The sequence below is a fragment of the Ylistrum balloti genome, unplaced genomic scaffold (genome assembly GCF_031769215.1).
Source record: "Ylistrum balloti isolate Yb309-2 unplaced genomic scaffold, AGI_CSIRO_Ybal_v1 Utg369590, whole genome shotgun sequence".
NCBI lineage: Eukaryota > Metazoa > Mollusca > Bivalvia > Pectinida > Pectinidae > Ylistrum > Ylistrum balloti.
Window position 1 is genome coordinate 5,304 of NW_026781876.1, and position 12,682 is coordinate 17,985.

Below are 12,682 nucleotides of genomic sequence, written 5' to 3' on the forward strand. Positions count from 1 at the left end.
TATGTTGATGTAGACACAATTACGCACATATTATTCATAATTTTATTGGCACAATATGACTTTGCGAACAACCTCCGCCCTCCTCCGCATAAGCATACAAATATATATTTAAACTTTAAAAAGTAAGAGTAAGTCTGGAATTAGGAAATAATAACTAATCGTAAAAGTTACATATATCAAATTTCATTTAGTTATGAACATACGAGTCACGGCTCAATCTTCCATATTTAGTACATTGATTTTCATGCAGTAATCTTTCATTTACCAACCCACTCAACATTATAAAAAAATGTCTTTGATCAATAACACACTGAATACTATCAGTTTGCACTTTGAATCTACTACTTCACTGAATTTTCTAAAATGCTGTCTTGCTTCAAATGGTATGTTATTGATGACAATATTTAAAAGACTCAAGAATATAAGTGTGAATTAGTACTCTGGTTAGCCAGAAGACATCAGATGAGTCCACACGCAGTTAAAAACAATGAATGCAGTAACATTCACCTGTAAATTCATATCCCTAGTTAAAGAATACTCACTGGAATATTAGTAAGCTTGCCAACAGCTTGGTGCAAAGTTTTCATTTGGTTTTATTTGTAATAATTCTGATCTAAATGCAATGCATGTTCTTTAGTTGTTTTCTGTAATTTTTGGGGGGATAATATTAATTTTATCCATTTCAGTAGAACGTATGCTCTTTCCAAACTTTAACAAGATCCATATTCATTACCTCTTGCCTTTGCAGTTGTTTTAGCACGTATAGCAAATGCTCATCATAACAGTACAGATACTGATACATATACACTGTACATGGAAATTATTGCAAATTAACATTTTCAGAACTTTAACTTAAAAATCAGAAATCAAAGAAAATCATTAAGTTGTATTAACAAGGAAAATCTATCCTCGGTATTCTGTTCCATTCGAAACTATCAATATAATCCGCAAATTTACTCATCATATCTCGAACATATGGTCAAATTATTAATTGGAATAGTTACAATGAGTATCTACGGCTATTTTCCATAAAACCCATCTCCGGAAACCTAGCTGGGCAGGCGACATAACCATTTCCTTGGAATTCTTGTTTTCTGTTTTCTTTGCTCTCTCTTTCAATGTCATTCCACATGTTTTGCATCCGTGTTGATTGTTCTGTAAAGCAACGCGATAAAATTAACAGTTCTGCCTCTAGACCGACACACTGAATGCTGTAACATGCGCCTATGCTTTTTGGCCGACATTCAGTTTCAAGTTAGTGCTTACTAGCTCATTACCGGTGCGGATTTCAGGTATCCTAGTATGGTTACCTTCGTCTACTCTCCCAATATAACTTACACATTGTTGTTAGTGCGTGTAAAGAACGACAATTCCTGGTGAACTGTCTGTTATCCTTTTTATAGTCGTTACAAATGTAGAAATGACTCCATGATTTGTGTTCTGTTTTTTTTTTCTAAATTGTGATTCCGAAGTCAAAATTACATAACACGTCATTTCTGTTTTTTTTTTATATTATCACTGAATGAGGTCCAGTATATTATCTTGTTTCATAACATTCATTGTTGGCTGTCAAGCAGCGAGCATCTAATACTACTTCTAAGTCGTAGCCTGGACAGAAAACCTATGGACTTGATTTCTTAGCAAAATAGTACAGAAGTGTTGGTGAAATAAATATGAAGGGAAGTTAATGTTTATTTCACATCGAAAAAACAAAAAACAAAAACAAAAAGGAAAAAAAAAAAAAAAAAACAACAACAAAACAAAACAAAACAAAACAAAAAAAAAAACCCAAAAAACATTTGCATCAAAACATCAAACTGATTATATCTGTTTATGTAGTTGTGTCAGGTTAACAGAAATTTATCACATTGTGTTCAACAGTACTCAATCATTGTTACTATTTTACGATTTTTTTTTTGTATTTCTCACAAATATTTCTTTCGAGCACGCCAAATATTTTCTGAATGAAAATCACTTGCTTTAGTAATGCCTTGTAAAATATAACTATTTTAAGTACTGTTTTACACGAATCGATATTAGTCACATGATCCAGAATATATTTCAATGATATATCTACAGTTTAAAGAGACATCACGGTACAAACACTTCCATTTACGTTTATATGCTATCACATTGTCCAGCGTGACCACTTTTTTCACATTTTATTAACAAGCATCCTTCATTGTTCATGAGGTTATAAGTTTGATATATAGATGCAGCAGTAATAATAATAAAATACTATAGTCAAAATAATTGTCCCACCGCTTTAATTCTAACGGCCTTGATGGCTGCCCTTAGACCAAGTTTAGTATCGTAATGCTGTGATAAGATTTTGATATTTATTGTAATGGAGCATTGTCCACTCTGACGGGGACGCTTTCAATTGACATCGTTAGCATTCACCAACCACAAACAAAACCTATAATCAAAAATATCAGTTTTAGTCTATAGGAGATTTCAAATCTGACATTAATAGGAAGACATGCAAGTATTTAGTAAACACCGGGTCGGCTTTTTTGTTATCTGTTCATTTGATGTTGTGCGTAATTTATTTTACTTACTTTCAGTTGTCCTTAATTATCAACTTTTTACTTTACAGCCAATTAGCCAGATTTGTATTTCTTTTAAATTTACCATTAAGAATATTTTTTAAGCTTCATGATTCCAATATTCGATGGATCATACCACAAAAGAATACTAAAAAGAGACAGTTCGTAAGAGCAATCAAAAGCATTATTACCTTGTAAATTTGCCAATGATTATATTACACCTGACGATATTGCCACAGCTATTCCACAACTTAATGAAAAAACTTCTAATATTGACCCAAAGAATGCCTTACAGAACGAGATTTGTGACAGAGCTAATGCGTTCTAATATGCAGATTCAGCGTCGGTTTTATTTGTATAAAATATACTGTTAGTTTTATTATATAAATGTCACAATGATAGAATTTTTTAGGCATAAATGAAGAAGCCATTTCGATTTTTATTTTCTTGCGGGTGCAGGTAATAGAAAGAATGACGACCATCATACACCGATTGTGACGAATGCGTCCAGATAACCTTTAACGTCGAGTATTAACTGTACTTCTAGTGCAATAGAACTGAATCCGCATCACCTAAGGATGGAGCTAGCACGTGTATCTTACAAATGGGTTCCAGATGAATTATATTTGTAGGCCTTTGAAGACTGTGTTTGTTTAATGGATTCAACACCGGATGCATTACCAGTCGTCCGCTGTTCCACGAATGATCCTCGTTCGCTGAGGGCATGTTTACACCAACAATAACTCCCCAATGTATATGCAACTTCAAACTGTATGACGTCATCTTAACAAAGTCAGGGAAGACTGCAGTAGCGGAGGCACTATTAAAATAATGTGGGAGACTCGACCAGGGTGGTCGTAGTATCAGTGTGGCCAGAACAGCAAGAGAGAACCACTGGAACATTCTACACATTGCTGCACATAATTAAACACAGTTATCAAATTAAAATTATATATACAGCCAGTTTGATACCTCAGTGTAAGTAGTTGTTATAAAACCTGACATAATCAGTACACGAAGGAATACACACTGATTAAATAAGTGATTGGTCAATGAGACGAAATTTGCCTTAATCCATGGTCCTACTACTGTTATCCTAGTTTGGGCTAATTCACGGGTTCATTCCCAGTAGAAATGTTTGGTGATAAGTTATTCGCGGTGTCCTTACTATCCATGAATAAAGCGAAATTATTCTTGGTGTTTATATTCCTAACCATATTTATGTCGGTTAGCTATCTTATATACTTGATCACGCCGCTTGTTTCTGTTAGCAGTAGAAATAGAATAATCTAGATGTTTACATGAGGTTATGTTCTAAACAAAAACCGGATTTAATTGTATCACATGTTCTTGTAAATGTCAATCACACTTTTACAGCCTTAACGTAAAACCTTCCAATCCGTGCTCCTCAGTATACACACAACAATAACAGCCTAGCCCGTGACAAAGCGAACGCACCTGTTCAGCGATGCAACGCAATTAATTTACATATTAATAACGGGGCGGACGTGAAAGTTTCTAGTTGCCATGTCATTTCCGATTTCCATGGGAATCATCATATTATACGGAAGCCCGATGGTAACATCATTCGTTTTTGTATTTTGTTTCTAGGTTTAAGCTTCTATCTGTTGTGTTGGTTTATGGCTTAATGAATAACACAGTCGCTACTCCTCTTAAACACTATTTACAGCTGACGGAACAATCGAGGGGTAGGTGTGTAGTTCTATCCCACTGAAATGTCATAACCAAGAAGCAGTTTCATCACACACACAGTCACATTATACTGCAATCTGAATGTCCGGGTCGTGTACATCACATTCACTATCAAACGAAAATCAGTGAACACAAAGAATCATTTTATGACATATCACTAAGAAGAGACATATAGCCGTACTCATATGGTCCAATGCTCGAAACTGAGGTCAAAGGTGAGGAGGGAATTACAAAGGAGTCATTTGGAACACAAAGAGTTTGTTTTGGAAAGAAGACAAATATAAATGGGACAGCAATTTAAACTAAACAGTCAGTTGTCCCTTTATGACATTTATAAAATCATACTTTTCATATTTTATCGGGTTACAAAGACCTGTCTCAAGTTTTTTCGTTGGAAATAATCAATATTTGAATGTAATGCATTATTCAAAATCGCGATATTTGTAGAAGCATTCAATGGTCAAGAATACTACAATAAAACAATTCTACTTTTATAGTTTACAACAGTTTAACAATAACGCCCTTTTAGATATGAATCTACCTTCAAACAACAAGATAAGGTAGAAACAAATGACAATATATATTGAGGCAATACTAAAGACAACTATTACGCATCATGTTTTACCATAGACAACCACCATGCAATAAAATGCAACGCCATTTTAATGTCAGCACCAATTTGTTACCACAGCCAATCAATATGCAATGGTACTTCGAAAGTATTCGAGCTCCCTATAAATGTTTTCAGCACAAACATCAAGTCTTTACTTTGTAAGCCATTTTAGTTTGGTATCAACTTAATTCCATAGAAAACCAAAACGTAACGACAATGCGATGCCGTTTTAGTTTGGCACCAATGCGTTGCTATATACAACCATAATGTAATATTACTGTTACACCATCATAGCTGCGCAGAAATGTTCCATAGGCAATCATCAAGTAATACGATTTCACACCATTTTAGTTTGTCATGAATGTGTTACCATAGACAACCTTCAGGTCATATCATTGTCATCATAGATTATTATATTTTAAAATTAATTGGCAATGATGATTGACTATCGTTTCCCACGTGACTCCTGCAATACGACTATCCTGTGTTTTGACTCGTGTAGACTACCATAGCTCAGAGCGCTTTCCACGCCTATGTATTATCAGCACACTGTAACTTACACAAACTCCTTGTCCTATGCATGGTCTTACGCGAGACAAAGAAGGCGTGTCTACATGGTATATCTGTTGAACACAGACGTTCCTAATCAGCTGTTGTGTTATCCTTAATCAATATTCATCCCAGACAAGGCCAGTTATTACATTAGACAAAGGCGGATATACGAGTGAAAAGAAACTGAGTACCAGATATGTAGATAATATACTGTAATAATACCAGCACGTTCTGACTAGCCGTGACATACACATGTATACAGTGGTTTTGAGAATCACACGGTTTATGGATTAAGAAAACCACATACCTATTGAGTGAACGTGTTCTTCATGCACGTGTAGGGAGGAGGTGTACTTATCGGATTGATACACAAAACAGGAAATCCCAATGACGAAAAATATGACATTCACGAGGGAATTATTCTCCCAGAAAGACATTTTTCACATAAACTAGAATGAACAGTGTGAATATATCTAGAGCTTGTCGCTCCATGAAAGTAACTCTTTAGGGTCAATTAATTCATAGTTTTAAACAGTTCCTCTTGGTATTGGAAGAGAATTGACAAAACGACTTGTTGTTTCTGTGAACACATCACATCTCATCGGCAACTTTCTAATTTTCAAGAGACGTAATTGGAACTCATTAGACCTATTGACAAAGCAAGCAGGTGAGGGTCTTTAATTCATTTCTATTCATTTCCACTAGTGCTGCGGATCTGTACAACATTAACGCTGTTCAACTATTCATTTGGATAGCAAAGTGTCAGGAAGCATACATTTGTGAGATAAAGTGGAAAACTTCTACAAAAAAATGGCATCGGTTAATCTGACAACTGACACAGCTCATCCCAAAATGGACCTTTATGAACTGAACATGTATGAAGCCCTACGTCGACTTCCGGTTGTTCTATTTATAGGTGTTTTGGCGTTTGCAGGGATCATCGGGAACCTACACGTACTTTACATATACTGTACGTTTTTCAAACCTTCAACATACCGAGTGTTTGTCTTGTTGCTTTCAATCATAGACTTGCTGTGCTGTTTGGTCTCGATGCCATTTGAAATGATAGATGAAATATTCCCCTTTTCATATTCTGAAATTATTTCATGTAAAATATTCAGATTTATCAATACTGCGATTGCAGTTGCATCAGCGTTCACATTAGTTCTAATAGCGTCTGAGAGGTATCGAAGGATCTGCCGTCCCTACGATACACAGATGTCTGAAACAACAGCTATCTATTCGTCTCTTGGTGTGGTTGTGGCCGCGTTGGTGTTCACGTTTCCCGCCCTATATGTGTACGGGAGAAAAACACTTCCTGACCTTCCAGTTCCCGGATATAATGTATCTGTATACAATGTCACTGGGTTCGAATGCACTTGGGGGGATCATATGGAGGGCTCAGTTTTCGGTTACATCTACTATACGTGGGTGCTTATGTCTGTTGTTGGGCCCATGATAGCTCTTGGAGTGCTTTATAGTATTATAGGTGTGAACTTGAAAAAACACAACGATTTCATGAGAGTCACTTTGCGAAGTAAAAACAAAAGCGAAGCTAACCCCAGTCAATCTTTGACATGTGTATCTGATACAGAACAACAGAACCGTATTTCAACGAACGATAGGAATGTTGAGAACGCTAACTCCTCAGTCGGGAGTAAAGAATTCCTTCTAACGGAAGCCAATATGCGTCATGTGACCACAGAGGTCAAAAACGGATCAAGTAAGCCCGGAAGTAATCTAGCTGTACCTCAGTCATCTCTAGACAACATTTCAGGAAGAAGAATTTCCGACCGTAAGTCATCAAATGAAAGTTCTAACTCTGCACAAACAAATCGTTCATCGCAGAATCCCCTGAGGCCCAAAGAGACAACAATCAGTGATAAAGAGCAAAGAATAACAAAAGTACTATTTGCGATAACAATGCTGTTTATCTGCAGCTTTCTACCTTATATTATCATTATGATTGCCTTTTTCTCCGACTCGTCCTATTCGGACGGTTTGAACACTACAGAACTAGTACTTTATCTTATAAGCTTCAGACTCTATATGATCAACAGTGTAGCGAATTCCTTGTTCTACGGGTTCTTTGATACAAAGTTTAGAAAACACGTGAAACGGTTGTACCAATTATTCTACGACTGTTGTAAAAGTCGAGTCGGTGCAAAGAAGGTATAGAAGATAACCAAATATCCTTATACTACATAAATCCGGCACTTTAAAGGTTAGCAAAACATTTATATTATACTGTGATGGTGTCTACTGACAATTAAATGTAAACACTTGTGAAAGAGATTTTTTGTTGTTAATTAATCCATTTCAATCTCAATTTAATCAGTGTTGAATTTTGTTGCCCTTTTGTTATCATGCAATAAAATCAGAATATATTAGATATAGTAAATATCGTGTGTTGCATACCTTTGTAAAATCTTGAAAAACAAAATAAAAAAAAAAAAAATACAATTAGTATATTCTAAACAAAATGTTGCGATCAATATTTTCGTTCCGTAATCTTTTATAGTTGTTAGATAGAATGTGATATGAAGTTTGACATATTTGATGCTCGTTAATATACCTTCTGGATTTGTTTATATGCTTGATAATCATTTTGCCAAGTGATGAAGCAGTCGATGTTTTCCGTTACAGATCACGTGATTTAAGTTTTTTCTCCTGTTTTTTTTCAGATGTAAATCTGTTTTTAGTTCGTATTTTGCCATAGATTTGTTTTTACTTTAAATCAAAATTCTGTTGAAATGTCCGTATCATCTTGGTTGTATTAATAAACAATTGCTACCATATGCGACACTCATTCCAGAATCAGTTTCATTGATGAAGATGCAATTTAAAGCTTTACCCTTAGGTTTAAATATTTCTTCCGTGCTGTGATGCTTTTGTTTATGCCTTAACCTTAAACAGTTGTTAGATTACATTTTTTCCTGTCTGGCATCCCTTCCAGATCCTCTTTGATACACTGTTACGCCCCTATGGTTCTGTCATCGACATATAAAGGTGAGGTATAGCTTTGCTAATAGGTGTTGTAATATTTTTTTTAAAAAATGGTTTGTATTAAGGAAACGCAAACAAATCCATTCTCCTCGTCATCAACGTAGATCCATCTAATTAACATTGTCTGATGAGTAAACGTTTAACCGCGTCCTGATAATGTCACTTTATCTTCGGTACTCTCAACATAATATCACCGACTATTTCATGTCTACAAAACTTTAAAGTATCATATATTAATTGTAATATCAATGCAACAATCACATTTTAAATGGTATTAACTACAACTGATAGGGACATAATTAAACATCCCATTATGTTAATTTCTAAAAAATTCAAGTTAAAATATATTTACTTTATAAGTTCAGGTGCTGTCCATAATATATGCAATTATGTAGTTCATTGAAAATTCGTGAGATTTTAAACCTTAGCTACGAGATAAAGGCAGTTTCAAAATTCAATTTCAATTAAATTTAGAAATTTTTCATAAGTTATAAGTGTGTTTTATTATATAATTTTCACGCTCTGTAACAAAATAACTTTTTAAAAAATGTTGTATTAGTGTAAATGCGGTTTGCATATCACGTTATGCTTCTGATATGTTTCCGCTATTGTGCTTCACATGCTCACAAGTAAGGATTGCTATGGGTGTTGCCTCCGGACCGTAACATACCTTGTCGGGTGGCGCAGTGGTAACGCACTCTCCTTTCACCTGGCCGTCCGGGGTTCGACTCCTGGAACGGAATTGAAAAGGGAAGGGTCACTTGCCCGACCACGTGGGTTTTCCCTGGGTATTCCGGTTTCCTCCCACAATAGGACCCCTCGCGCGCTTACATCCGGGTCAACAAGAGTGATTAGTATAAGTTGACATAACTTGTTTCACAATTGTTGTTATAGTTATAACATACCAAAAATCCCCCTCCCCCTCCCATGCCATTCTGTAACATGTCAAAGTGACGTTTTAACACTGCAGTGTAACTGTACAGCCAATGCCTCCTTTAGTTTCCCCAAAACATTTAGAAACCTTCATGATTCTTGGCTGCTACGGGGACAAAAAACTCAAAGCAATTAAGCGATCGGTAGAACGCAACTTGTTGGGGGCAAGGAATGTAAATTTGCCAACAGACACTCCATCATACAAAACAAATATTTAATGCAGCAAATTAAAACCATTGATGGAAGATGGATTTATGTGCACAGGTGTGTTCCTGTGAAGTACATGATCCACTTGATTAACTTAACCAGTAATGAATGTCTATATGTCAGTGAATTTCAGTACCTGAATTTCAACATCAACGGCAATGGTCCATGTGAGACCGTCTTTGAATCCTTCGTCATATTGGTATGAAAGGCATTTGTAAAATTTCTCTTCCGATAGTCACAACGTCTTGATGATATGAAAATTAATGTGAGATCAGTACTGTGCTTTGTACTCATAGAACAAAAACTAGTTTATAAGGAGACGGAAGGGTACAAAAAATGTCCTTGGAATATCGTTCTTCTTTGTTGAAGCACCTTCAGATACTTACATCTTGACGTCTTTTATGAGTGCCATAGTCAAAGAATCACTTTTCATTACATCCTCCTGAATATGCACTAGACACTAGACTCTAACCTTGCACAAGATTCGATGTGATCTGTCCCTTCATCAAGACAAAAATATACAAAATTATTGAGTATCAAAAATCTAAACATCGAGTCCGTTGGTTGTCCAAAAAATTATTCCCTTCGGTCAACATCAACCAAGGGCTATTAAGATATGTAATGTGTCGCCATAAAATGGTGATTTTTAGAATATACATATATTTATGAGATCATATTGATATATATTTTGTATTAGTATTGCACATACATTGTATGTATTCGTCTTAGTTAACCAACATGATTCTTATTACCATTCTTGATGCCTTACGCCATTGTCAGTCGGAATGTTTCGTTAACGGATTTAGGCGTGTCCTGTTCTCGCCAGTCATGATTACGTCATTGTCAGTGGGAATGTTTCATCAACACAGATTTAGGCGTGTCCTGTTCTCGACAGTCATGATTACGTCATTGTCAGTAGGAATGTTTCATCAACACAGATTTAGGCGTGTTTTGTTCTCGCCAGTCATGATTACGTCATTGTCAGTGGGAATGTTTCATCAACACAGATTTAGGCGTGTCCTGTTCTCGCCAGTCATGATTACGTCATTGTCAGTAGGAATGTTTCATCAACACAGATTTAGGCGTGTCCTGTTCTCGCCAGTCATGATTACATCATTGTCAGTGGGAATGTTTCATCAACACAGATTTAGGCGTGTCCTGTTCTCGCCAGTCATGATTACGTCATTGTCAGTAGGAATGTTTCATCAACACAGATTTAGGCGTGTCCTGTTCTCGACAGTCATGATTACGTCATTGTCAGTAGGAATGTTTCATCAACACAGATTTAGGCGTGTCCTGTTCTCGACAGTCATGATTACGTCATTGTCAGTGGGAATGTTTCATCAACACAGATTTAGGCGTGTTCTGTTCTAACGAGTCATGATTACGTCATTGTCAGTGGGAATGTTTCATTAACACAGATTTAAGCGTGTTTTGTTCTAACGAGTCATGATTACGTCATTGTCAGTGGGAATGTTTCATCAACACAGATTTAGGCGTGTCCTGTTCTCGCCAGTCATGATTACGTCATTGTCAGTGGGAATGTTTCATCAACACAGATTTAGGCGTGTCCTGTTCTCGCCAGTCATGATTACGTCATTGTCAGTGGGAATGTTTCATTAACACAGATTTAGGCGTGTTTTGTTCTCGCCAGCCATGATTACGTCATTGTCAGTGGGAATGTTTCATTAACACAGATTTAGGCGTGTTTTGTTCTCGCCAGCCATGATTACGTCATTGTCAGTGGGAATGTTTCATTAACACAGATTTAGGCGTGTTTTGTTCTCGCCAGCCATGATTACGTCATTGTCAGTGGGAATGTTTCATTAACACAGATTTAGGCGTGTTTTGTTCTCGCCAGTCATGATAACGTCATTGTCAGTGGGAATGTTTCATCAACACAGATTTAGGCGTGTCCTGTTCTCACGTGGCACGATTACGTCATTGTCAGTAGGAATGTTTCAATGTTTCACAGATTTAGATGTGTCCTGTTCTCATGAGTCATAATTGTGTCAAAATTACTCTTAAGTGACATTCATTTAGCAATATCATTTGTTTACTGTTCTTTCATACGCGAAATAATTGATTATATAAAATAATAGTGAGTATTTTCTTCCAAAAGTTGTTTAGATTTTTTTCGTTCAAATATTAGTCAGGATATACAAATTAATTTAATGTTGTCATTTTTTGTAGATTTTGTAGAAATGTAAACATACCATAAACTTTTTTGTTACGACTGTTCACGACCAATTCATTTCAAAATGAAAGAATTCCTGGTAAATTTCAGAATAATGACTCCACTTCAAAGAAGAGCAGGAAGCAGTGACGAATCACCCTTCTCATAATAACCAGTACATTTACTTGGAGCTGTAAATAGCTGCGGACTGTTTCAGTTCATACGAGAATTTGTTTACATAAGCTGTAATTTGTTTGAAGGCAAATTGATATCTCTTGATACTTTTGTAAATCGGGGAATGCCGATAAGATGACTTGTTAAACGACTTCGGGATGGACGTAATTCTTTAAGTGACTCCTTCAGTTTATAATATATATATATTTACATTATCTTTTCTTCAATTCAGTGTTGGAAAACAACATCGAAGAAAAAGCTTTTCTTTAAAAGAAAAAAATTGGCGCACAATATTCAGACACATATTATACACAGCTGTGTTTTATCCGGGACTGTGTGTTCATGAGACTAGGAGATGTGTGCTCTGCGTTTTGTTTAGGGTTGTATGTCCATACAGATGTAAGCTGTACATGTGGGACTGTGTGTCCTTCAGGTTGTGTGTCATTTTCTGTAAACTAGAACTGTGTGTCCAGAGAATGGTCCGGGAGAAGGTACTTAGGAGTTGGTGTAGTCCCTTTATGTGTCCTGAAGATAATGTGGCCTCCATCAGGAGCCGTAACCTTGAGTCAGCTTACGACCGTATCAGCCGGAAGAATGACATAGGCATATTAGCTGGGAAGGAAGTGATCGCGTAACGCGTATAGCCTCTTTTGTGAAAAGACTCTCACATCTAATAATAACATTAAGCAGTTTAATATATTTTGAAAATCTAGGATATTTTATGAAAAATTCTAGCCTTTTTTTCAGAATTTTCTCTCA

At 36.0% G+C, this 12,682-nt stretch overlaps 1 protein-coding gene across 1 annotated transcript; it reads left to right on the forward strand.

The window, feature by feature from the left end:
• The first annotated feature begins 6,147 nt into the window (after window positions 1-6,147).
• Window positions 6,148-7,701, forward strand: LOC132544730 (cholecystokinin receptor type A-like). The gene has a single exon (XM_060208382.1). It carries the CDS (start codon window positions 6,238-6,240, stop codon window positions 7,603-7,605), a length of 1,368 nt encoding a protein of 455 aa, XP_060064365.1. The 5' UTR covers window positions 6,148-6,237; the 3' UTR covers window positions 7,606-7,701.
• Window positions 7,702-12,682: the final 4,981 nt, after the last annotated feature.